The sequence below is a fragment of the Mauremys reevesii genome, linkage group 2, assembly GCF_016161935.1.
Source record: "Mauremys reevesii isolate NIE-2019 linkage group 2, ASM1616193v1, whole genome shotgun sequence".
Classification (NCBI taxonomy): domain Eukaryota; kingdom Metazoa; phylum Chordata; order Testudines; family Geoemydidae; genus Mauremys; species Mauremys reevesii.
The window spans coordinates 114,405,508-114,433,123 of record NC_052624.1 but is presented as its reverse complement, the minus strand read 5'-3'; the positions used below and the strand labels follow the sequence as shown (position 1 = coordinate 114,433,123).

The 27,616-nt window shown below is 44.9% G+C and overlaps 1 protein-coding gene across 8 annotated transcripts in view; it reads right to left on the bottom strand.

The window, feature by feature from the left end:
• RECK (reversion inducing cysteine rich protein with kazal motifs) overlaps positions 1-27,616 on the bottom strand; it is a 150,974-nt gene that overhangs the window by 59,683 nt on the left and 63,675 nt on the right. For 7 of the 8 annotated variants that reach the window (XM_039527833.1, XM_039527837.1, XM_039527829.1 and 4 more), the window contains 2 exons: positions 26,391-26,476; positions 9,342-9,389 (listed from right to left, as the gene is read on the bottom strand). In XM_039527833.1, the coding sequence (XP_039383767.1) occupies positions 9,342-9,389; positions 26,391-26,476 (134 nt within the window). Of the gene's footprint in view, positions 1-6,077; positions 6,112-9,341; positions 9,390-26,390; positions 26,478-27,616 lie in introns of those variants that run through there. The other variant, XM_039527836.1, reaches the window with a different exon arrangement.

The following is a 27,616-nucleotide window of genomic DNA, read 5'->3' as shown; positions in this document are numbered from 1 at the left end:
GATTAGGATGGCATTCTAGAGAAAACTAGGCTGAGGGGAGAACATGATACCAATCTTCAAATATGTAAAGAGGACAGTGATCAACTGTTCTCAATGTACATCCAGGGTAGGATAAGAGGTAATCAAATTAGTTTGCAGCTAGGGAGATTTAGGTTAGATAGTAGGAAAAAGTGTGTAGCTATAACGATAATTAAGCACTGGAACAGGTTACCTAGGGAGGTTGTGGAATCTGCATTACTGGAGGTTTTTAATAACAGGTTAGACAACCACCTATCAGAGATGGTCTAGGTAGTCTTAATCCTGTCTCAGTGCTGTGGATTTGACTAGATTACATCATTAGGTCTCTTCAAGCCCTAACATTGCTATGATTCTAAAAACTGCTATACGGTAATAAATTGAACTGTGTTATTTGTAAATTAAGCTGACCATGTCTTTAATTGTAGTTTGTCTTAAAGGGGCTATTAACCATGATTTTATAACTAGAGGCATAGTCACCTTAACTAGTCACAAGTAAGTTATCAAGTGATCAAAAAGCTGCTGTCACAACCATCTTCCCGAATCTACACCTACCGTCTTGCATCTGAAGAAGTGGGTATTCACCCACGAAAGCTCATGCTGCAGAACGTCTGTTAGTCTATAAGGTGCCACAGGATTCTTTGTTGCTTTTACAGATCCAGACTAACACGGCTACCCCTCTGATACTTTACACCTACCATAATAAGTTTGTAACAGTGCACTGTGAGAGAAGAAAGCTGATAAGAAGGCAAAGAGAAGGTAAAGGAAAGGACAAAACAGAGATATTGGGGGAGGAAGGGAAAGAAGAAGACACAAAAAAAGTGAGCAGAAAAAGGAATATGAAGAGCAAAATCACCTGTCAGATAGGAAAGTGAAGCTAAAAAACAATGTTATAGAGAAAGGAAAAAGAAAAGCACATATGGTGCTCCATTTTCAAAATACTCATTTTACATTAAATGATCAAAGATTGCAAAACATCATCACAGAAGTCTGATCTCTGTTTTAAAGGAATCTATTCTAGCCGCTTCTTCTGTATGTGAAGTTGCAATCCTCAATTTGTAATACAGTATTTTCCACAAACAATTATGATATCACCACTATAGCATAATGACTTCCAGGGAGGAATAACATTTGTCATACATGTACTTTACGCTAGCTAGGCTAAATTAGTAACAAAAAAAATGTCTCAAGTAATAGCAGCTAGTTAAACAAATAATGGAAAAGACAAACAGAGTTTATTCTGCAGAGATATTTTCAGATTTCTCTATGGTATCAGAAGATCTTTGAAGCTCTTTTGTCCAGTACTGCAGGACCTACTGGTTTTGCTCTTTTTGGAGCTCATCAGCTGCAGGCAACGGCCTAATTAGGGTGTCAAACACACGGTCTACATAAGGAACCTTCAGTAACAGAAGAGAAGCTTCTGCATTTGCAGTGCTGAATACAATTTTTTTTTAAATTGTTGAGTAACCTGCATCTTGAATGAAGAATGACAGCTAATGGAATTATTCTTACAGTGCAAATGGGAAGTGCATGTGGTGTTTGGTGCTTCCAGTCCTGCATTCGATCCCCCATTGACCATCATGGCATCTGTATTGTTTACCATATGTGGACATAGTTAGCTGATGAAATGAGCTCTTTCTGTGCAACACCAGTTAGATCATAACCAGTTTGAATGCAGAGACTAACCAATTTAAATAATTTCCATTTAGGCATATGCACAACTACAAATACTCTAGAAAACTTGTAGTAGGGTTTCATTCTATCAAATTACTAACCAAAGCCTTCTCAATCTCTAAATTAGTTGGTAAATTCTGAGGCTGAAGAAGAAAGCCAGGAGGTAAGTGTACTGGGTTTAGTAGGATTTAGTGACTCATCACCAAGAATTTCAGATGTGGGTGTAAGACACTAAAGCTTATTCACTTTCCTAGATGATATAAAATAATAAAAATATTTTCAGAAATAGACTGTATAGGAAACCCAAACAATCTGAACTTCAATTTTGACAGGATAAAAGGGAGGCTTGTTTCCAACCCCACAGGTTCTTTACAACACCTGTCTTTTAATGGAAGAAAGAATGAAGACAAAGAGCCCTGGAAAGCTAAATGACGACAACACAAACTAGTAGATGTGTCAGGATAGTGGCCGAAGCCTGCCCAGGCTTACTAAAACAACTAGGTCACCTTTCATATCAAAATATTAAGATGTAAGGTAGACAGAAGGCTTTAATTGTCTTAAGCTTGCACCAAGATTGTCTCAATTTCAAGAAACAGGTATCTTGTAGAGCTTTTACTGAAATTTGAATAGTACTTTTTCCACTTCTGGTAAGCATTTATTGTTTAAATTAACCACGCTGCTTTTGGCAGGAGGAGTGGGATCAGTGGATAGGATTTTAATTAAGGATCTGATCCTTAATCTGAAATAAGAGCCAAATAAAATAGGCAGAGTGAACTGTGGTTCCATTGACACGGCTAGAAAAGCAGAACATGAAAATTGGTAGCTTGCCTCAGAAATATAAGATTTACATATACCATGTGTCTCATCTTCTTGATTACATTATGAAGACAACACAGAGAATGAATAGCCTGAAGGAAGTGCTAACTCTAATCTAACAGAAAAGTATCTGTCACTGAGTGGATGATTTTCCACTCTTGAATGGGACGGAGAACAGAATTGTCTTTGTGGAAATTATGGTATCACCATTTGTGTGTGTGTGGGGGGGGGGGGGAGTTTTGGCTACAGATTCCTTCCTTTACTGATCTTCTTGCCATGTCTCAAGTCATTTGCAAATAAATCATGATTCTCCATAAGATGAATGGCAGCTGGAAAAATATGTTTTATCCTTCACACTCAGATTCATATAGTCTTCCATCATCACAGTTGGATGCAAGCTCCTTTTCCTCTACCTTGTTCCTTTTTCACATCAGGCAGAGTGGGGAACTGAACCTGGGTCTCCCACATCCCATGGATTAGGGTACTCCTATGGGATGTGGGAGACCCAGATTCAATTCCCCACTCTCCCTGATGTGGAGAAGGGATTTAAACAGAGCTGTCTCCCACTTCACAGAAGAGTGCCCCAATCATTGTGCTATGGGATATTCTGGGAGAAGGTCTATCTCAATCTCTCCTGTTGAGGCAGTTCCACTTTATTCAAGTATTTAATACAGTTATTGGGCCTGAGACCAAGAGAGTAATTCTATAGCCTGGTGGTTAGAAGATTCACCTTCAAGTCCCTGCTTCAATAGCCAGTGAATTAAAACATCATTCACTCACTTCTAGAAACAAAGGATCTCAGAGATAAATATATTGAAGCTAAGTGGTCAATATGCTTATGTTCAATCTGGTTTGTATGAACATTCAAAGGCCAAGAACAGTCGTGTGTTTTAGGGGTATGTCAAACAATTTATGAGCCTTTTCCTCTACTAATGAAAGTTCTAGATATAGAGGACCCAAAAGCTCTTTGAATTGTTGCTAATCTGAGCATGATACTGAAGCAACAAGGATACTACCATCAGTAAATGCAGAAATTGTTTGGATAGCTTCAGGAAACTCTGAAGGCTCATCATACACCTGCTCTTCATTACCATTAATAGCAGTCTTTAACAGTATATGCTAAACACACCAGCTAGAGGTGGTGGCGACTCTTTGCTGGTGAGACAGGGACAAATTCTGTATTTCCCTGCTGAGAGTAAAGGGGTTCAAATTTCTCTGAGGGCCTTTTTGGGGCAGAGGAAAGCCAGGAAGCCATTGGCATACTGGTCACTTTACCCATTTGGCCAAAAGCCACCTGGGCTTAGGGTATAAGCAAAGGCCACAGAGGAATTCATCAAGAAACTTCAGAATGGAACCAAGATCTGGAACCAACAAAAGAAAAGAGATCCAACATCTCTCCATGATCTTCACTCTGGGGATTCTCTGATCAGACTCCATTCCAGATGAAGCAGAAGACAACTCAGGAAAGCTCTCAAATGCAAACCCTCTGAAATGGGAGTAACATTCTCCCTATAGAAGAAGAATGAAGTGAAATGATAAGGGAAACCAGATTACCTGGAGTCAGAAGAGATGCATCACTATCTTTTAAGAAGTGGTAGCGAAGGTTGCTCCTCAAATCAAAGAAACAACTCTGCCAATACTGGGGTCTAGTGAGAACTAGGAAGGCCAACAGAACAGCAACTGTTTGATCCTCTAGCACAGGATTAGGGAGTCACCCTCAGATCCAATGATATACTGTCCCTGGACCTATGGGATTCATAGATGGAAGTCCAAGTGAGGTGTTCAAGATAAATGGTTTGGCGAATATCTCTATTTATAAAACTTCTGACCCTGTTCCTAATGCTCCGGTATCAAAAAGTAAATGTGCAGACCAAGCCCTAGGACACAGAACACCTTGGGTTAAGAGAACCATGAGATCAGGCAGATTTCTTGGGGCACATCAAACTGACCAAGACTTGAATCCAAAAGATGGATTCACTATACCAGCCATGCTTTAGCACCACCTCCATGAGAAAAAGCCTAAGCCAACACTCCTTTTTACATTTGGCCAAAGGAGCAAAACTGGCAGAAACTAACCATTACACTCCAACAAGCTTGCTGGTCTGTAAAGGGTATGTTTAAATTACAGGAAGGCCACCACTTGAACCCACACTTTCTTTCAGGCTTGACCATGTCAGCCCCTTTGAGACAAGATGAGTTTTCCAGGGTCAGGACGCAGAGTCAATTTATTCATATATTAAGGCTAACAGAATTAGCCATGACTTGAAGTCAGAACCACAAGCAATCAAACTGACAAGCAAATTGGGCTGGTTAATGTCCTGGTAACTCAGACCCAGTATGGAGCTGAGGAGGATACCAGTACCAAATGGCACCTTGCAATGGTACAAGCTGTTAATAATGCTAATGAACACTTTTTTTTTGCTCAACAATCCTAGATCTAATAAATACACTACTCTGACAAGTAAAACTAGCAGTGAAAACAAGAAAATTTGAGCCAATGTTCTGTTGAGAATGATGATATTTACGAAGTCTATGGTGGTGACAGAGGAACTGAGGACATCTGGGGACATAGTGACATATGTGCCCTTACACTGAACTTTTAGATACAGGAGAATGCATGTGCATAGATCCAATGATTGCCGCTTTTAGATGATTCCATGCTCACAGTAGGGAGGACATGAACATCTCAAGAGCATGAGCATACAGAGGAGATCAGATGAGAACCAAAAGTTTCAGGCTGCGTTCTTTACAGGAAGTTATCAGCAATATTCATGGATTTCTCAGCCATTGACTAGAGCAGGATTCCATTATCCTATGATCTAGAACAAAAAGTACCAGTACAGTAACTTTGAAGCTGCTATTCACTGAGTGCAAAAAGGTGCGTTTGAGACATAATATTTTTCCCCATACAGAGCACAGCATTTGAAGCACATGCTCTTGCGCTGCTTTTTAAAAGGTTTTAATTAATGTAGAAAACATGAAAAAGCTACACAAAAAGAAATAAAATGTTGCAAAAATTAAAGGAAATAAAAATACCTTTTAACTGTCCCAGGAGCACCAGGAGGAGTGCCCAATATTGTTCTGTTTAAAAAATAATTTTTACAGTGAATGTGAGGAACAGAAACTAAAAGCTAAGGAACATTTCCACTTACATTTATCAAAGATGGCTGCTGCTATTGCTACCAGAGTTATATTATTATTGATAGATGTCTACAAGACACAGTGAACTAAATTAAGAGAAACTTCAGCCAAGACTTACAAAAAGTGCACTGCATTTAGCAGGGGGGGAAAAAACCAACAAACTGGCGTTCTTAATATGTAGGGAAAAGCATAGTCTGCAGTGTGTAGGACTGACATTTGTAGTGTATAAAGGAAAGTTACAGTACTGCCCCTTCAACAAAAGTGACCTCAAGTAGGCAATTACACCCTCCCAGTCTATTATTTCAGGCATTATATCTTACTTTGTCATATTCTCAACATAGTAAACCTCAACTCTACACACATCTTAATAATAAAAACTCACATGCAGTTCCCCTCCCCCACCCTCCACCCCTTACTTGTCTTTTACCTACCTTTTTGGAAGGAGATGAACAGGATAGTAGAGAGCTGGAAGAAGTGAAGAAGGAAAAAAAAAGATATGCATTGGTAGAAAGAGGATGAAAGGAAAACAAGCAGCAGCAGCTGAAAAGGAGCAGAGAAAAAAAGGACCAAAAAGAAAAAAAAGAAAAAAAATAGAGTTGAAAAACCCCCCAGTGAAAGAACGTGTACTTCAGCTGCATTTTATAAATATTTGGATAGCATTGTTAAACTTTTAAAAATGTATTGATATAATGCTACTTGAACACAATAATAAATATTTAGTAGCTAAAGTATAGGTGCTTTACATTTTCAAAGCAGTCAACAAAAATAGTTTATAAACCCCCAATTACAAAATTCACAACTGGGATGCAAATATACCAACCAAGACTTGCATATGATTCACACACATTTAAAGTGACGCTAATCCAGCAACATTTACTGAGGGAAAGTCTCTCCAATAAGCTCTGAGAAAATTGTCACTGTGGTGACAAGTGAATCTATTATGACACCAACTTGTAGAAAATGGCCTCTTTGGCAACCTCATTTCATGTGCCCCCGTCCTATTTCTTCCCTACACATTATGCTCCATCTTTGTGGTCTTACCTCACTTTTCACACTTATTGGGCTGGTGGGAGGCTGAAAGGAAACTCAGATGCAGTTGTTCCCTTAGCCTCAAGCCTCTGCCGATTGCTAAAACACACTAGTGCAGCTCATCTGACTGTATCTAAGCCCTGGTCTACACTAAGGTCGGGGGTCGAACTAGGGTACGCGAATTCAGCTACGTGAATAACGTAGCTGAATTCGAACTACCCTAGTTCGACTCACTTACCCGTCCAGATGCCGCGGAAGCGAACTCCGTGGCTCCAAGGTCGACTCCGGCAACTCCTCCTGCCGCGGTGGAGTACCGGAGTTCGAACTAGCGCTTCCGGAGTTCGAACTATCGCGTCTAGATCAGACGCGATAGTTCGAACTCCGAGCAGTCGAACTTGCCGCGTCGACCCAGCAGGTAAGTGTAAACGTGGCCTAAGAGGCATCTTATGAAAGTTCTTGGGCAGATCCATATATACCAGTATTATGTAATAACAAGCAACGAAAATTTGAAAAGAAGGAATTAATTGCATTTCAGGCTCTTTTATTTAAGTTACCTAGCTTTTATACGATTTGTACTTAAGTACATAGCGTGTGTGTGTGCACATGTGCGCGCGCATATGAGAGAGAGAGAGAGTTTATATATAACACACCACAAGAAAGGAAGCTGAGAGCAGGAGAGATGAAAAAAATCAATGCTAGAAAATTAATTCTAATTTGTCTTTGAATTAAAGAAATACCATCAACATATCACATGTATAAAACAGACTCAGATGTACTGATACATGCCAAGTCTCACACACTCATGTGCCATATGGATTCTGTTCCAGATCACACAATGATTTGAGTTTTGACCAGCTACTCTTATCAACTATTCTGTTGCTCTTCCATCTGATTTCATATCCAAAACCAATACGAGGGGAAATGCCTCCAAAACTATAGGAGACAGTGCACCTACTTTCAGAAGATCAAATAGCTTGTGGGAACATCTTGCCCTTACCTTTTGCAAAGCTCCCCTGTATTTGGTACAACCAAGGAAGCAATTTTCACAATATAGAAATAAAATAAAATAAAATAAATAAAATCTAACCTATTAGTACCAGTAGGTCTGAATTTAGAGATAAATCAATCATTACAGGTTGTTCAACAAAAGGTGACAAAATCAATAATTCCCAAAGATCCATCATGCCAGATTCTTCATTTCAATCCACAATATATTATCACTAGCCCATTATTTTTGCCACCTATTATTTAACTTAGGCATATGTGCTTTTTCCATCCTGTCCAATTGATCTCCCCCCTTTCAACATTTAAGAACTTGTCCTTTCTCTCCTCTTTATTTACAAGTTGTTCAGTTGGAAGTTGTGCAAATAGTCAAAAAGAATATTTTCTGTCCAACTGAAGAGAGATCAATCTAGGATAAAATGGAGAAACCACTTTGTACAATTCCAGCCCAAAACAGTGCAAAGAAGAAGAAATGGGCAAAGTAAACAGTCTCAGTAATAAGGAGGGTGTTCTGTCACCATTTTGTCATTTTTAAGCCTCTCTTACCTTTTACATTTCCTCTCCCGTTCTCCATCAACACATATTGGCCAACCTCCTACAGCAATGCAGAAATCCAGAAAAGAGAAGGAAACACACCAGCATAACAGAGGAAAAGGTTGCAGATGTGGAGAGCATAGTATAAAACAGCAGTAGAGGAGAACGAGATACTTAAAATAAAGGTTTTTGTTCAAGAGAATTCAAGCTATGATAATCCCAGTAGTAAAGAACTGGAGAAAGATTTTTTTCCTAACATTTCTTTGACAAAAGAAATTAAGCAAAGTGTGTTTAATTTAATAAATTCTTCTGCAGATTGGGCAAAGCATTACATTTATTCTCTAATTGGAAAAGAAACAAAGAAAAGAGAATTGTACAAGATTATGCACTGTTGATTACGAAAGGTTACTATATGAACCTAATTTATGTAGAACTGTATAACTGGAGGGGGGAGGTGGTGTTTGGACTTGGATTTTAATTTGGAAACCAGAGCTAAAGAAAGATAATCCTAGCATGATCACTTTTCTTCCAAACAGGAGAGGTAAGTAATAGCTTTCTCAAATTTTCAGGTCTTGAAAGGCATGAATACTAAAGAGAAATTCTGAAAGTATCATCATTTCTTACCTTAAGGACAGAACTTTTAACATTAAAAAGGCTAAGATGATTGCTGATGTCTACAGTAACATTGCAGTTACTTAAATCACTGAAAAACTTCATATTATATATAAACACCTCTAAAAGGTATATTTTGCTATAATCTCCTTTTTTAAATAAAAGCCTATTTTTTTAAGTTAAAATATTTCTTATGAAAGAAATGCTCACTTACTCTGAATAAAAAGCACACCTCATATGCAATTAGAATTATAGAATTATTTTAGAACCTTCATTTTTGCTAAGAAAAGTGTTTTCTTTGGAGCCATAAAAATTAGTCATGTATTTTTACAAACTTGAGCAATAACTCTGTGGTGTTTGTAAAAATATAAATACAATAGAGATTTTATTTTAAGTGGCAAATAGTATATTTTGGAATAAAAGTGAAGACAAGTTATTGTAGAACACAAATGCTGTATACATTCTACAAAGTATAATCAGATAAAACACTTTAATTTTGTAATTTAAAATATGTATACCTCATATTCTTTTCTGCAAACTTTCAAAATGTCATTTTTTGAAGAAGCCTGAAAGATAATTAGATTTCTTCATTAATGTATAGCACAAACTAATCAATAATGAAATCATACAGCAAAGAACAAAATATAGTAAAAGTATATTTAGATAAACTGGGAACTTCACTCACTCGCATAGTTTCTTCTAGAAAAAAATAATTATTAAAGGATTTATGGTTCTGGGACAACGTGATGGCCAACTTTAACATTTCATTCAAATTAAACCATGCATTTATCCGCCAAATTGGTATCTGTTTTTCGAACCATGAAAAGCATCAGAATTTGCATTTAATCACAAAAGTGTTTTTTTCCCCATTTCTTCTAAAAAAGATGAACCACAATTTTTAGCAAAGGGAAACGCCCATACAGACCAACATGTGTGCACTAAAAACAAAATTCTTAACACCACTTTCCTCTTTCCCCACCAATCACACCACTACACCCCTTTTTCTACAAAAGACTATTGATATCACTGATAAACTACTCTCTTGAAGATAGTGACCTTGTATTTCACTTGTTCTGCAAAGCATCTCACATACCTATTCTTGCTGTATCAGTAACGATGAACATTTCAAGTATCAATCTTGAAATCTCAACAATCTTTGCTTCAGTTGCTTTCCCCAGTAATTTAAAGCAAAGGAAGGACTTCTGCACTTGTGATAATGCTCTTTGAAATACAGTATGGAAAGGACTGTGAAATGAGAGTCTATGTTGCACGATTCAAGAATACACGTATTTTGCTATTAGCCCTTGTGATTACAGTCTTTGTACTACTACTGGCCTGACCTTTTACTTAGGCAACAGAAAATCCTGTAGGAGTCAACAGAAGCTGTGCTCTCTTGTATCAACGCTGAGGTTGGTCTTATGACTCCTCACAGAATTTCCTTTTGAATGCTGGCAACAAAATCTCAGCTCTTAAAATCTGAATTTAAAAGCGAGCAGTACTGGAGTCAAAGCCAAATATTTTCTCAGAATACTTGGTAGTTAGATAAAATATGAGCACTACAAATTCAATGCATATTCTGGAAAATGCATCTCTCAAACAAATAAATGAAAAAGTGATTATGGTTATGGAAAAGAATATAGATAAAAGACACTATGATGCTGCAGATAGTAAGCAATATCGTTCACTAAACAGAGAAAAAAAGCAGTGATCAAAGAAGCAAAACAGCAGCCAGAGCCTCTAAAAATCCCAAAGTCTTTGAAAATGAAGCATAAGCCACGATCCCTCTTGAGCTCGTCACTGCTTTCTACTTAGAGAGATGTTTCCGTCTATTTTCAGAAGTGAAGGAAACATAAAAAAAAATGTGACTGACCAAAAATAGAATTTCACATAAAATGGTGGTTCTGTGTTTTATTTAAAAAAATAATAATAATAAAAAAAAGTGTCTGGGAAAAATCATGCCTTTCACAGAAGATGACCAATGGCTATGTGCCCTGGACTTTGTAGATGTTTATATACATTTTAGTGCCTTTTTTCTATTAAAAAGCTGAAAAACATTCTGTGACTAATTCCACTTATTGCTTCTAGGGTTGTCATTGGCACATTTAGATGTGGTAACTTCAGATCAAAGGCGCATCAATATCTTGGAAGGGATCCAAAGAAAAGTTCAATAGGTCAGTGGGATGCCAGCATCTTTAGGATTCTAACTGTCCATAGCAGGACTCAGAAATAGCCAATTTGTGCCAATACGCTGTACCTACACCTCTCTGAAGCTACTACATTGCTCTCCAGAATCATAGCATTCATTAAAAAAATAAAAAGCAAGTAATCAAACACAGATGTCTACCTGAGTCTGAAGTGAGCCTGGAACTATAGCTCTTAGACCTGTGAACTCATTTTATTAAGATATTAACTAAGCTGCACAACAATGATAGCTAACTGTGACATTTAAGTTACTTAATTCTTCATGTAAGAAATGGGGGGGGAAAGACATCACACATCTACACAATTTATTGTGAGCCACTTAGGTTGCAACACAAGTTAGTGGCCTTTGGGAGAGTCCAACATTTCTTTCCACCCCGATCCAGTCAAAAGGAAGCCAAGCCCAAAGAGCCTAGTAGAGCCAATGGAGAATGCCCCTACCCTGATGTTCCTACCAGTTGAAATGTCTATCATCTTGGTCAATCGGTTATTCAGCCCTCATACAGATTGCGCAGATCACAACACATCTTCCATTCTTCTCCTATCTTGGCCTTCCTTCTCCATGTGCTGCCATGTCTTTTCATGATGAAATCTTCCTATCTCTTTGGAGATCAACCGAGTGGTTGTTTCAATTCCCATGGATACCACGCAGTGACAGCTGCAATCCATCGATTGTCAGTGAGTCTCGCTATATGCCCAGCCCATCGCATTTTACTGTACCTGCTGCCAACAATGACGTCCTGCACTCCACCCTGCTGTTTGATCACTTCACTGGGGACTCGGTTGCAAATTGAAATCCTCAGAATTCTTCTTTTCATTGCCGTCCCTGTGACAGATAGTTGTTGCCCCTCTATCTTCATCAGTGCCCATGTTTCACTGCTGTACAACGTTGCCGGCAGTACTGTTGAGTTGAAGAGGTTGGCGCATGTTGCCTTGTTGATTTTAACTTGGAGGACATCCTTGATAGAACTGAATGCGTGCCAACCTGCTTTCTTTCTTTGGGAAAGATCATGGCACATGTTAATTTCTTGGCCCAAATAGACGTATTGCTCAACTTCTTCTATTTGTTCTCCCCAGACTGTTATTTGAGTTTTTGGCAAGGCATCAAATCAAAATTTCATCTTGGAGGGGTTCATTTTCAGTGTGACTTGGCTGCTTTTTGTGTTGAATTCTTGCAGCATTTTCTGTAGTTTGATAGTATTTTCGGCAATTAACACAGTATCGTCCACGAATCTAAGGCGGCTTAACTGCTCTCCATTTATGTTGATTCCACCCTTCCCATTCATCCGCCTCATTACCATTTTGAGGCAGGCTGTGAAGAGTTTTGGTGAAACCATGTCTTCTTTTTTAACTGGGATGCGAAGGGGAGTGTCAAACAGAGTTATATGTGTAGTGCAGTCAGAATTTGCTTCCTTTAGTAGTTTGATGTAGTTTGTGTTGACGCCCTTCTCTGCAAGAGCTTTCAACACTGCATTGATCTTGACATTGCAGAATGCTTTTTCATAGTCAAAGAAGGCAATGCATAAAGAGAATTTGTATTCCCTTGAGCATTCCAATAGCTAGTGTATAGTGAAAATATGGTCCATTGTGCTGAAATTCCTTCAAAAACCTGCCTGCTCCTAACCCAGACTCAGAGTCGGTTTGTTGTTATTTTGGTGAACAGCTTGTAGACATGTGAGAGCAGGCCTATTAGATTATAGTTCTTTAGATCTTCATGATCGCCCTTCTTGTACAGCAAAATGGTGTTGGACTCCTTCCAGCTAAATGGCATCTTCTGCATTTCCAACTAATGGCCAAGCCTCTGAGCAAGGGTTTCCCAGAGGTCTTGGCCTCCAGCTCTTATTTCAGTTGTCAGTCCATCTTTTCCTGGGGTTTTTCCTTCCTTCATTTGGTAAACTGCATGTCTAACTTGTTCAGCTGTCTTAGATCTAAGATCAGCCTCCAATCCCCATCCTTTTTCAGTACTAGCAAGTATTTTGAGTAGAAATCCCTGCCCTTGTAAGGGCCAGCTCTATTGCTCCTATCCAGAGGAGAGAGTCCACTTCTTGCCTTAGTAGAAGCCTATGAGAAAGTTCCTTGAAGAAGGATGGGGAAAGCGGGTGGAAGCAAGAGAATGACTGTAAGGTGTATCCTGATATTCTGACCTCCCAGGCCAATTGGTCTGTGGTAATCCACTCCCAAGGCTGGTGGAAATGGACAAAGAGGTCCCCAAAAGGAGGGAAGTGAGCTATAGGATGCAACTGTAAAATCAGAGGAATGGGAAGATTCCAACCTTCAATCAACCCATCAAAAGTGCTGTTTAGATGATGCCTAAGTGGTTGCAGATGGGTGGCCCTCTTCCTCTGAAACTCGTCTCTCTTTCTGGGGGGTTCTGCAAGTCTTTGGTACCCCTAGAACTGAGCAGGGCATGATCTCTGGGCATTCTGTGAGCTACTAAAACACTTCTTGCTCATAGGTGTATAAATTCCCAAGGAATGTAGGGTAGCCCTGGAGTCCTTAAGCATATGCAGAGAGTCATTCATGGTCTCTGAGAACAGTTTTGTTACCATCAAAGGGAAAGTCCTCTACCATGTTTTGTACCTCTCTTGAAACCCCCTAAAGCTGGAGCCAGGACACCCTGTGCATAACCATCGCCATAGAGATAGACATGGCAGCAGTATCCACGGCATCTAAGGACACTTGGAGAGCAGTTCTGGCTAACAGCTGACCCTCTGCAACAACAGACTGGAATTGTTCCTTGCAGTCATGCGGCACATGTTCAATAAAGGCTGTGAGCATGTTGTAATTAGTAAAGTTATATTTGGCAATGATCACTTGACAGTTCACAAGCTTCAAATGCAAGGTTGCAGAGGACTAAGACTTTTGCCCAAAGAGGTCCAATCATTTCTGATCCTTATTATAGGGAGTAGCCCTCCAAAAATGCTGACTACTCCATTTATTCACAGCATCCATCCTGAGGGAGTTAGGTGGGGAATGGGAAAACAAAAGTCAAAGTCCTTAAAATGGTACATAATACTTCATGTCTGTCCTTTCGAAAAATTGCTGGAATAGTGGTTGACATCTGCCATACAGTCTTAGCCAGATCCAGGAGAGCCTCATTAATAGGTAGCGCCACTCTGAAAGGTGCTGCTGACTGCAAAATATCAAGCAGCCTGTGCAGCTGGTCTTTGACCTCCGCCAGAGGGATGTGCAGAGTGTCCAATATCATTCTAATGAGGTCCTGGAAATGTCTGAAGTAATTGGCAATGGAAGGAGAGAGAGGCATGAGCACCTCATTCAGTGATGACAATGTCAATGGCACTTTGAGGAATAGAAGGCTAGGGCAGACGAGGAATTCACCCCTGAAAGGTCTCCTCCTGCTTTGGAAGGGTAGAGGAAGTATTTGGATCCCCAATTTCCCTAAGAGATGGTACTGGTGATTTACTGAATTGTTGTCGAGAGGCAGCCCATAGGGCCCAATATGGCCATTGGGAGGGTGGCAGATAGGGTTGGTTCCACCGTGATTGATGTGCCGCAAAGTCCTCCTTGCATGAGAGCAGATTCTCAAAGTGGTACATAGGAGAACCCCTAACAGAAATCAAAGAGACCAACTGGGAGTCCTCCTCTTCCTTCCTGTCCTCCAGTGGGGGTGGGGGGTAGCCAATGAGAATGGAGGAGAGTCCTGTGCCACAGAGTGGCCTGAGCTGGTACCTGAGCTGGTACCTGACAGCAACAGGGATGCTGGCTCATTCAGCACCGATAGATCACTCAAGTATTGTAACTCCTGTGGTACCAGAAAGGACACCGGTACCGACATTGTAGTCAAGGTCACCATGGTTGGAGCCGACAGTACCAGTAACAATGAGCATACCACAAGCTCTGTCAGATGCAGATACTTGTTTGATATCAAGGGTATTGCTTGTACAGTCACCCCCCACTGATCAGAGAGGTAGCCGTGTTAGTCTGGTTCTGTAAAAGCAGCAAAGAATCCTGTGGCACCTTATAGACTAACAGACGTTTTGCAGCATGAGCTTTCGTGGGTGAATGCCCACTTCGTCGGATGCAAGAGAGGAAATTTCCAGGGGCAGGTAAATATAAGCAAGCCAGAAGCAAGCTAGAAATAACGAGGTTAGATCAATCAGGGAGGATGAGGCCCTGTTCTAGCAGTTGAGGTGTGAAAACCAAGGGAGGAGAAACTGGTTCTGTAGTTGGCAAGCCATTCACAGTCTTTGTTTAATCCTAAACTGATGGTGTCAAATTTGCAAATGAACTGAAGCTCAGCAGTTTCTCTTAGAAGTCTGGTCCTAAAGTTTTTTTGCTGGAGGATGGCCACCTTAAGATCTGCTATTGTGTGGCCAGGGAGGTTGAAGTGTTCTCCTACAGGTTTTTGTATATTGCTATTCCTAATATCTGATTTGTGTCCATTTATCCTTTTCCTTAGAGACTGTCCAGTTTAGCCGATGTACATAGCAGAAGGGCATTGCTGGCATATGATGGCATATATTACATTGGTGGATGTGCAAGTGAATGAACCGGTGATGGTGTGGCTGATCTGGTTAGGTCCTGTGATGGTGTTGCTGGTGTAGATATGTGGGCAGAGTTGGCATCGAGGTTTGTTGCATGGATTGGTTCCTGAGCTAGAGTTACTATGGTGCGGTGTGCAGTTACTGGTGAGAATATGCTTCAGGTTGGCAGGTTGTCTGTGGGCGAGGACTGGCCTGCCACCCAAGGCCTGTGAAAGTGTGGGATCATTGTCCAGAATGGGTTGTAGATCCCTGAGGATGCGTTGGAGGGGCTTTAGCTGGGGACTGTATGTGATGGCCAGTGGAGTCCTGTTGGTTTCTTTCTTGGGTTTGTCTTGCAGTAGGAGGCTTCTGGGTACACGTCTGGCTCTGTTGATCTGTTTCCTTATTTCCTCGTGCGGGTACTGTAGTTTTGAGAATGCTTGGTGGAGATTTTCTAGGTGTCGGTCTCTGTCTGCGGGGTTAGAGCAGATACGGTTGTACCTCAGTGCTTGGCTGTAGACAATGGATCTTGTGGTGTGTCCGGGATGGAAGCTGGAGGCATGAAGGTAGGCATAGCGGTCGGTAGGTTTTCGGTATAGGGTGGTGTTAATGTGACCATCACTTATTAGCACCGTGGTGTCTAGGAAGTGGACCTCCCGTGTAGATTGGTCCAGGCTGAGGTTGATGGAGGGGTGGAAGCTGTTGAAATCGTGGTGGAATTTTTCCAGAGTCTCCTTCCCATGGGTCCAGATTATGAAGATGTCATCAATGTAGCGTAGGTAGAGAAGGGGTGTGAGTGGACCCCCCACTGAGTTCCTTGCATCAGTACCGATGACTGGGTTAAGGCCGACAACTGCAACTATGTCTGAGCTGAGTGCTTCAGTGCCAATGGCAGAGCTGAGCTTGATAGTACCGTGTGTTTCTTCTTACTGGTGGAGGGTACAGGAGCCCTCTCTGAGCAGTGTTTCCTCTACTTGGAGCTTCGGGGCTTTGCAGGCCTGCCAGTACTGGAGAAAGAGTCCTTGGCCTCCACAGTACCCTCTGAGGACTTCAATGGGGACTGGTCTTTTTTGGAGCTGGTTCCTTAGATATGGAGTCTATGCTCCTCTTTTTGGGATTATTCCCAGAGTGTTCTAAACTCTTCCCTTTCTTAGGAGAACCTTGGGACATGCTTGACAGGACACTGTATCTGTCTGGGGACAAATGTACAAAGGAGCGAGGAGGGGTCTCCTGAGCTGGTTGAGAGGTTGCAGGGAATGTTCCATTGTCACAACCCAATGGCCCCCTCCCTCAGGGGGTCCCATGGGGAGGCAGATTAGCATTGTATGTTGCTAATGCTGTTGCAAGCATTGCAAGGCATTTGGGAAAGGGTTAAAGTTATGAATGCAGAACAAAAGGTTTCTTTACAGGCGCGAAAGGCCGGAGGGGGAGGAAAGGAGAAAAAAAATGGGTTAACTTGATATTCCAGCTAAACCCGAAGATAAGGAGCTAACCCCAGCCCAAGGACATTGCACACACTCTGCTACCTGCCAAGAAAGAATGGGCGGGGAGTCCACCCCACCCCAACCAGCCGTGAGAAAGGAGAGTTCCTGAACAAAATTGCAGGGGCCGCGAAAAGGAGTGAGACAACAAGGTCAACCAGGGAAAAATAACCGTCTCACAGCCCTGAAGCTGGTGTGTTTTGGAAAAGCTGAAGAAGCCACGGAAGGCCAGTTAGAACTGGCACACAGAGCATGGGGAACAAAGGTCCCTGAAGGAGACACCCCTAAGAGACCCCAGGACTTAAAAACCATCCCAGGAGCTGAGGCAAATCAGGGATCAACAGCGGACCCTGGATGACCCGTGCACAGGACAAGAACTCCCATCCACCTTTCCCCCAATTCTTGCATTACGCCCAGGCTTGGCCAGCCTCGGGTAGTGCGGGTGTGAGTATGAAAGTGGGTTAGGGCTTGGGGCACTAATGCTTTCTTCCTTCCTTTGAGTGACATGGGGAACCCCCAGCACTCTCCGCTGTTATTTTATTATTTTATCAATACAGCTTTAAAACCCAGTTACTTAGTGTGCTCCATCATCTCCTCCTCTAACGGTCCTGTGGCCTCAGCCTGATCACCTGACAGATCAGGCAGATGGGTAACAAAAATCTGTCACACCATCGCCAACAGCCTGAGCTTTATGTCCCTGTTCTTCCTAGCTTAAGGGCTAAACAAAAGGAGCACTCTGGGAGATATGGGACTCCCCAGGCAACAGACACACTTCCAGTGTCTGTCGCTCACCAGTACAGCCTCCCAGCAGGAGAGGGAATATTTGAAGTCTGGCAAATCAGGCATATCCCACCAAGAGAAGACAAGTCTCCCGGAGGGGAGTGGGGGTAATGGTTAAAAAAAAAAATCCTCTCACCTAAAACTAATTAACTGTACAAACACTAACAACTCTTCTAAACTAACTAACTTTAACAGAGAAAAAGTGAAGAGGAAGGCAGAGTATGCTCTAGGTTGGATCATGTAGTTTCCCCGGGCCAAGGCAGTAGAGAAGGCATGGAGGCAGTTTGCCTATACACCCTATATAGCCTTGGTGTCTGCCACAAGGAGGCATAGGATGCATGCGTGAGCCTAATGAGCACTCCTAGCTAGAAATCGCCTATGAAGTATTTCAGAGGTGCATGCGCACCTGAAGTGAAACACCCATAGGGACACTACCTGAAAAAGAAAATTGGATATTTTGGGTAGAAAATGGTTAAATCAATCAATGTAAACTTTCTGTACAGTTAATTTACTTAAAGGAGGCAGAAATAAATTACCTCAGTTGAAATTTTGTTAACGGCACCAGTTTACTGCAATTCTTTTTTAAAAGTGTAATTGGTTCGTCCAAGACTGCACCTAGTCAGGGAGTTAGTTCTGAGACGCACCCAAAAGAGGATTTATAGATCTCTCTAAGCATCATTCAGAGTAATATAGTTTGTTACTAACTCAAAGTAGAGTCTCTTACTGAGTTACCAAAACCCCAGCAACCATAAAGGGGGGTTATCCAAGGAAAAAAAGTGTCAGGGTAGGAGTGAGACCAGACCTGAAATAGAAAGGACAGTCAATCAGGAGCATTGGACCACCTATATTCATTGACTGCCCTTTCTATATGACAATGGACCTCAAAAAAGACGGTTACTCACCGTAGTAACTGTTGTTCTTCGAGATGTGTTGCTCCTATCCATTCCAGTTAGGTGTGCGCGCCGCGCGTGCACGGCTTCTCCGGAACATTTTTACCCTAGCAACTCCGGCGGGCCGGCTGGCGCCCCCTGGAGTGGCGCCGCTATGGCGTGTGTTATATACCCCAGCCGGCCCGTCCGCTCCTCAGTTCCTTCTTGCCGGCTACTCCGACAGTGGGGAAGGAGGGCGGGTCTGGAATGGATAGGAGCAACACATCTCGAAGAACAACAGTTACTACGGTGAGTAACCGTCTTTTCTTCTTCGAGTGATTGCTTCTATGCATTCCAGTTAGGTGATTCCCAAGCCTTACCTAGGCGGTGGGGTCGGAGTGAGACGCGGCAGAGTGTAATATTGCTGAGCCGAAGGCTGCATCGTCTCGAGATTGCTGCACCAACGCGTAGTGGGAAGCGAAGGTGTGTACAGAAGACCAGGTAGCCGCTCTACAAATGTCCTGGATAGGGACGTGGGCCAGGAAAGCGGTAGACGAGGCTTGCGCTCTCGTGGAGTGAGCGGTGAGGCAGCATGGTGGCACATGAGCCAGCTCGTAGCATGACCTGATACATGCTGTGACCCAGGCGGAAATCCGCTGCGAGGAGACCGGCTCGCCTTTCATTCGGTCAGCCACCGCTACGAAGAGCTGGGTCGAACGCCGGAAAGGCTTCGTACGCTCGATATAAAAAGCGAGGGCCCTGCGAACGTCGAGGGTGTGAAGCTGTTGCTCCCGAAGAGAAGCATGTGGCTTTGGAAAGAAGACCGGGAGGAAGATCTCCTGATTGACATGGAAGGCCGAGACGACTTTCGGGAGAAAGGCCGAGTGAGGTCGGAGCTGCACCTTGTCTTTATGGAAAACGGTGTACGGTGGACCAACAGTTAGGGCGCGAAGCTCGGACACACGTCTCGCAGATGTAATGGCAACGAGAAAGGCCGTCTTCCAAGACAGGTAGAGAAGGGAGCATGTGGCTAAAGGCTCGAAGGGAGCTCCCATAAGCCTGGCCAGGACCAGATTTAAATCCCAGGCTGGGGTAGGACGCCTCATGGGTGGGTACAACCGGTCCAGGCCCTTCAGGAAGCGGGATACCATCTGGTTAGCGAAGATGGATCGACCGTGTATGGATGGGCGAAACGCGGATATGGCTGCCAGGTGTACCTTTAAGGAGGAGACCACGAGACCTTGCTCCTTTAGGTACCAGAGGTAGTCCAGGATTGTGGGAAGGGGAACTTCAAAGGGATTAAGGCCGCGTTGGTCACACCAAAGGGCAAAGCGCTTCCACTTCGCACAGTAAGTAGAGCGGGTGGAAGGCTTTCTGCTTTCAAGCAGGACTCGTTGTACTGCCTCGGAACAGCCTCTCTCCGCAGGGGTCAACCACTCAGGTACCAAGCTGTGAGATGGAGGGACTGTAGGTCTGGGTGGCGAAGCCTGCCGAAGTCCTGCGTGATGATGTCCGGCCAGGACGGTAGGGGAATGGGTTCCCGAACAGAGAGCTCGAGCAGCAGGGTGTACCAGTGCTGTCTCAGCCAGGCCGGAGCGACGAGTATTATACGGGCCCGATCCCTCCGTAGCTTGAGCAGAACCCGGTGGATGAGCGGGAACGGAGGGAAGGCGTAAAGGAGGTGATCCGTCCAGGAGTACAGGAAGGCGTCCGACAGGGAGCCCGGAGAGCGACCCTGGAAGGAACAGAACTGGTGGCACTTCCTGTTCTCCTTGGAGGCAAACAGGTCTACCTGGGGAAAGCCCCACAGTTGGAAAATTCTGTGTGCCACGTCCGCTCGAAGGGATCACTCGTGGGCGAGGAAAGACCTGCTGAGGTGGTCCGCCAGCGTGTTCTGCACTCCTGGAAGAAATGACGCTTCGAGGTGAATCGAGTGGGCCACACAGAAGTCCCACAGGAGCATCGCTTCCTTGCAAAGGAGAGAGGAGCGGGCCCCGCCCTGCTTGTTCACGTAGAACATCGCCGTCGTGTTGTCCGTGAACACTGCGACGCAGCGGCCTTGCAGGCGGGTGCGGAAGGTGTGGCACGCCAAACGGATCGCTCGCAGCTCCCGGATGTTGATGTGCAGAGCGAGCTCTTGGGGCAACCAGAGGCCTTGGGTGTGAAGGTCGCCGAGATGGGCTCCCCACCCCAGGGCTCAGGCATCCGTGGTCAGAGTGACGGATGGACGAGCAGGGTGGAACGGGACTCCTGCACACACCACCTCTGGGTCCAGCCACCAGGTGAGTGACTTGAGGGTGGGCTTCGCAATCCTGACCACCATGTCGATGTGGTCGCGATGCGGGCGGTACACCGACGCTAGCCAGGACTGGAACGGGCGGAGGTGGAGCCTCGCGTATGCTGTGACATACGTACAGGATGCCATGTGTCCCAGGAGGCGGAGGCAGGCCCGAACCATTGTCGTGGGAAAGGTGAGGAGGTCTCGGATGATGGAGACCATAGTTTGGTGTCGAGACAGCGGGAGGCAGGCCCTGGCCAAATTGGAGTCGAGCACTGCTCCGATGAATTCTACCCGCTGCGACGGAGTTAAAGCGGACTTCTCGGTGTTGATGAGAAGACCGAGGTCCCGAAAGAGAGACACGACCTCTCTTATTTGATTTGTTACCAGCCGCTGGGATGCTCCGCGAACCAGCCAATCGTCGAGATACGGATAAACATGTATCTGATGCCGGCGGAGGGCTGCGGCAACCACCGCCATGCACTTCGTGAAAACCCTTGGCGCGGTGGAGAGGCCGAAAGGCAGCACTGCGAACTGGTAGTGCGCGTTGTTGACAGTGAAGCGCAAGAAGCGTCGATGGGGGGGTAAATTGCGACATGGAAGTATGCGTCCTTCATGTCGAGGGCGGCAAACCAGTCTCCCGGATCCAGGGAGGGGATGATGGCCCCCAGGGTGACCATACGAAACTTGGGCTTGAGCAGGTACTTGTTGAGCTCCCGCAGGTCCAGAATTGGACGAAGACCTCCTCTCACCTTGGGGATGAGGAAGTAGCGGGAGTAGAAGCCCCTGCCCCGCATGTCGCATGGCACCTCCTCTATGGCCCCCAAGCTCAACAGAGTCTTGACCTCCTGCAGGAGGAATTGCTCGTGAGAGGGGTCCCTGAAGAGGGACGGGGACGGAGGATGGGAAGGAGGGGACGAAACAAATTGTAGGCGGTACCCAGACTGGATCGTTTGAAGGACCCAGTTGTCTGTTGTTATTTGGGACCACGCCGAAAAGAAATGGGAAAGGCGGTTGTAGAATAGAGGGGTAGGATCCGGTCCAGAGGCTGATGAGCTGTCCTCGGGCGTCCCATCAAAACGCCTGTTTGGGGCCCTGAGGGGCCTTGGAAGGCGGATGGGTCGAGGTGCGCCGATTGCCAGATGGTCTACGGCGGGCCGGGCCAGGTCTACGGCCTGCGTATGGTCTTGCCCTAGATTGGTTAAAGGGCCGGTATGGCTGCTGCCTAAAGGACCTGCGCTGGGTTGCCGGCGTATGCATCCCCAGAGTACGGATGGCAATACGACTGTCCTTTAGGGTCTGGATCCTCGAATCGGTCTTTTCCGAGAACAGGCCCTGAGCGTCAAAAGGCAGGTCCTGCAAGGTGTACTGCACCTCAGGCAGCAGCGTGGATGACTGCAACCATGAGATGCGCCTCATGGTGACCCCCGAGGCCAGGGTTCTTACACCCGAGTCCGCGGAGTCAAGAGCGGACTGTATAGAAGACCTGGAAGTCTTCTTGGCCTCCTCCAACAGAGCTGTGAACTCCTGGCGAGAGTCAGGTGGGATAAGCTCCGTGAACTTCGCCAGAGACACCAAGATATCAAAAGTGTATCTGGCGAGGAGGGCCATCTGATTGGCGATCCTAAGCTGGAGGCCGCCGGCTGAGTAAACCTTGCGGCCCAAGAGGTCCATTCGCTTAGCCTCCCTTGACTTTGGGGCTGGGGCGGGTTGGTCAACGACAGGGAAAGGAACGGCCGACTGGACAACCAACTAGTCAGGGGCTGGGTGGGTGTACAGATACTCATACCCCGTAGGAGGGACGGAGTACTTTCTTTCGACACCCCTGGCGGTGGGAGGGACGGACGCCGGTGACTGCCAGATGGTGGTGGCATTCTTCAGTATGGTGCGGATAAAGGGTAATGCTACCCGCACCGGAGCCTCCGCTCCGATTACATTCGTCACCGGGTCCTCGTCCTCTGCGACCTCCGCCACAGGGAGGTTGATCGCCTGTGCCACCCGATGCAGAAGGTCCTGATGCGCCCGCAAGTCAATTGGCGGGGGGTCAGATGTAGCCGCCCCAGCCACCGCCTCGTCCAGTGATGAAGACGAGGATGGGCCCTGTACCACGGCCTCTGCAGGCGGTTCCTCCAAGGGATCGGCTGTTGACTCCGGCCGAGGATGCTCTTGGGAACCAGGTGGCAACTGGTCTGCGGCTGGAGGTGAAGGGGGCGGTCTACTTATTGTAGCTACCGGAGCCCGACGTTCCGAGGCAGGAGCCCTTGGAGGGAGCGGCACCCCCTGGGATTCATACTGGGCCCACGGTACCCAGAAGCCCCATTGTCTCGCACCCTGGACATGAGTCTTCTCCACAGCGGGAAGGTGACCCTCGCTGCCCACCTCCGAAGCCACCGATGCCTGATTAGAAGGCCAGGGAGGTGCGGATGCGCCGAACGATTGAGTCGTCGAAGGTGGTAGGGTACCCATTGACGGTGCCAAGGTTCGGTGCCGGTCCTCTCGGTGCCGAGACCGGGAGCGAGACCATCGGTCGGCACGGTGCCGGGAGCTCGACCAGTGCCGGGACCTCAACTGGGACATCGACCGGCAGTGCCTAGAGCGGCTCCTAGAGTCACGGTGCCGGGAATCACGGTGCCGAGAGTCGCGGTGCCGGGAGTCGGACCTCCCTCAGTGCCGACGAGATGGAGATCGGGACCGGGAATGCCTCCGGGAGTGTGACCGGTACCGCGATGACGAGCGGTACCGGGACTGCGACCGGCGCCGAGCGGGTGATCGGTACCGCACTGGTGAGCGATGCCAGGACCTCGAGCGGCTCGATGGCGACCGTCCTCGGGACCGGGAGCGAGACCGGGACCTGGAGCGCCGTCCCTTCCGCTCGACCGGTGGCTGCATCATCATCGGCTTCCCTGCCGACACGACAGCCCGCACCGGCGGTGCCGGGGGCCGGAGGCTCGGTGCCTCTGTGAGCTCTATGAGCTCCCTCACCGTCGAATACGTCTCGGGCATGGACGGCAGCACGAGCTCTACCGCGGACGGTGCCGGGGAGCGAGGCGGTGCCGGACTCAACGGCCCTTGCGGTGCCGGAGTCAACGGCACAGTGCACGGCTTGTGCACTGCCACAGCCAGGACTGGAGGCAGAGGTGGCTGGGCTAAGTGACCCTGGTCCTGGGTCTTTGGTGCTGCCTTGGTCGGCTTCCGCTTCCCGGATGGCGAGAGGGAGTGGTGCCTCTTAGCCGGTGCCGCTGGAGAGGGTCGAGACGCCTCGGTGCCGGAGCGGCTCGGAGCCGCTGGTGCGCTGCGCGCCGATGCAGGCTTCGGTGCCGGCGTGGTCGGTGCCGGGGGCTGAAGCGAAGCCTCCATAAGGAGCTGCTTAAGTCTGGTGTCCCGCTCCTTCCTTGTCCAGGGCTTAAAGGCCGCACAGATAGGGCACTTATCTGTGCGGTGAGTCTCCCCAAGGCAGCGCAGGCAGGCGTTGTGTGGATCTCCTACCGGCATGTGCCGCTGGCAAGATGCGCAGGGCTTAAAGCCCGGTGCTTTGGGCATGAGCCCGCACCGGTGGGGGAAAAAAGGAGGGAAACCCCCCTTATTTCCTTATCTTAACTATACTAACTAGACTATACAACTAACTAACACTAAGTGATTAAGAACTATATACAAAGAAAGCTATAGAGCGCTAGGGATGTGGAGGACAGAGAGCACTCCACTGTTCCAACTGCCGTCATGGGCGGGAAGAAGGAACTGAGGAGTGGACGGGCTGGCTGGGGTATATAACACGCGCCATAGCAGCGCCACTCCAGGGGGCGCCAGCCAGCCCGCCGGAGTTGCTAGGGTAAAAATGTTCTGGAGAAGCCGTGCACGCACGGTGTGCACACCTAACTGGAATGCATAGGAGCAATCACTCAAAGAAGAAGATCATTTATTCTAAAGCCCAAATCTGTGCTTGCTTTGAACTACATCTGAACAAGAGTTATATAGTCCCCGGTTTTATATTCCGTAGTATGTTAATAAATTCTTACAACTCATTCTTACTCTTTTCAGTCCCTAGAATAGACACATACCATATTTACTGCTCTGAAGCATTACATAAGCTGGTTTGTTCTCCAATGTGTCAAATACTTGTATAGTTATGGTCTTGCTCAAAGTTCACAAGATAGAAGAATTGTCTCAAACTGACTGCACATTTGACTTTTGACCAGAAGTCTCAAATGTGACTGTCATTTCATCCAAGGCTATTGTGGATGAACTTGAGCAGAAGCACAAAGATTTGAGAGGCTTGGTGACCTCAAGTAAAACACTGCATTCCTTTGTCATACAGAGTTTCCAGCAGTCACACAGACTTTTGCTGTTTAAGCTGGTTTCAGCTCCCCATAGAGATAACACATTATTTAGGGAGGATGTGGGGAAAGTGACCATGAAGCTTCCAGAATCATGTAATATAAACATCATACTAATTAAGCATCATAAGCTGAGAAGGCTCTCTCAGTATCATAAAGAACTTGTTTACACTATAATCATCTGTGCTTCACTCAGTTATACTGAATCGCTTTAAGAACAAATTATACCATGCATCCACACTAGTTATGGCTTTACCCATCTAAGTTTTGCTCTGCAACCACATTTGCACCATTTTAAGCCAATTTAGCTCCAGTGGCTTCAGGGTTCCTGAAGAGCATCAGAACAAAAGATATAAGCTACAATTTACCATTGCCTTAGCTGATAAACTTCCTGCATGTTCACTACCAGACTCCATTCTCTGCCTCCACAACCGTGATCCCTAGTCATGCCTCACTACCCATACTCCTGCAAGGTAACTACCTCTCTGGAAATGCTCTCCCCAGGGTCTGCTAATAGTCCCCATTCCAGCTCTGAAAGTCCTCAGCCACAAATCCAGTACAACTCTTCCAACATAATTAAAAGGAAAAGATAGATACTTAGAAAGATACAAGATCATATAAATGTTTTCTTTCCTAATTTATTTTACTTATTTTACTAATATTTAGGGTTCATAAAATATTTTTATATTTTATAAAATAGAAAATAAAAATATTTTACTAATATTTTCTTCCTGCATTCCCTTTTTCCTCCAACGGTCACCCTGTTGTTATCCTAAACACTTTTAGATCGAAGAGCTATAAATCTAAATTTTGGCCTGTTAATTTCCAAGAAGAGAACTAAAACTGGTTTAGGTCCTCCCCCTCCCCAAAAAATACCACAAAACATTTGGTGAGGTTCAATTTAGGCTTTAAAAAAAAAAAGTTAACCAAGAACATGATGGTATGCATCATAGGTGTACACAGAAAATGATTTCTTGACCTATTTCATAGTTCTAAAAGTAATTGCAGAATATTTCCCCCAAAATTAAATTCAGTATAAAGGTGTAGATGTAATAAATGAATTTAACTTGCCATATTACTGTTCACAAACTGCAGTGTTCTGTTATGTTTAATACTGATCATGGAAGAAAATTAGAAAACCTCACCTGTTTACATGCTTGTCGACATTCCACAACAATAGCTAGTTCACAGCAACCTAAGCCAACCCAACCATCAGACTTTTTCAAAACACCTTTAAAATAAAATGACAGCAAATATTATAGTAATACAGGTGGCTACAACAAAAATACCTAACTCTACGACTCAGCCAAAGTAGCTAAGAGAGAAAATAACTAAAAAAATAGACATTCCTCTTTTCTTTTAGTGCCATGTCTCCTACGTGTTATGAAAATCAGATATGTGCAGTTTATTGTAGACTTTATTTAATAGTATATTTTCAATCAATTATTTAAATTAAAAGGAATGTAACCTATTACATTTCTCTTGCCTTTTTTAAACCTTCAGTCCCTTCCTGGCTTCACTCTTCTTTCTCCTTTTCTACAATAGATTTTGATGCATCTTTTCCTGAATTATTTTCAATAACAGTCTCATTTTTCTTTTGCCCCACCACAGACCCCTTATATAACTGCTTTTCCCACACCATATTCTTTATATTTCTCCCCAACCCCACTTTTTCCTGTTTCTTTCTTCTCTCACTTTTCCCCACAAAATACCTTAATACAACAATTCTCTTTTCTAATTTACACAATTTATCTCTTCCCCTGTCTCTCTGCATGCAGTTTATCATTCATGGTTTTGTCCAACAAAGCTAAACATCATAAAAAAGGACTGCCTCAGCTGCAGCAGCTTTTTGGGTGGAGGGGAGATGGTGGACCTGTAACAGTACAGATCATATGAGCCCAGGATCCTGATGCAGGGTCCTAAAATGTGCTACTGTTAATTTCTTAGAAAAAAATTAAAACAAGTTTCAGGATATTCATGCATTATAGCCTTCCTCTAGGAAACAAGTTGTTAGTAGAGGTAGAAGAGAAAACAAATAGACTAATCAAAAGCCCTAATATGCACATGTATATCTTTTAGAAGATTCCTTGGAAACCTTCTTCCATTCCTATGGTCTCGGCTGCTATTTCAATTGACAACAGAGTTAAAAATGGCTGGATGTCCACAAACTATGACAGAAAAGGCAGTTTGGCATTTTGGGGAGAGATTAACAGTTTTTAAAAAGTGTTGCTTTTCCCTCTCCATTCCCTCAGCTACCTTTTCATTTTCTCCCTCTCTTAGTTCCCTCACTTGCCCTTTCACACAACATGTATAGCAGGGGTCAGCAACCTATGGCACACAAGCTGATTTTCAGTGGCACTCACACTGCCCA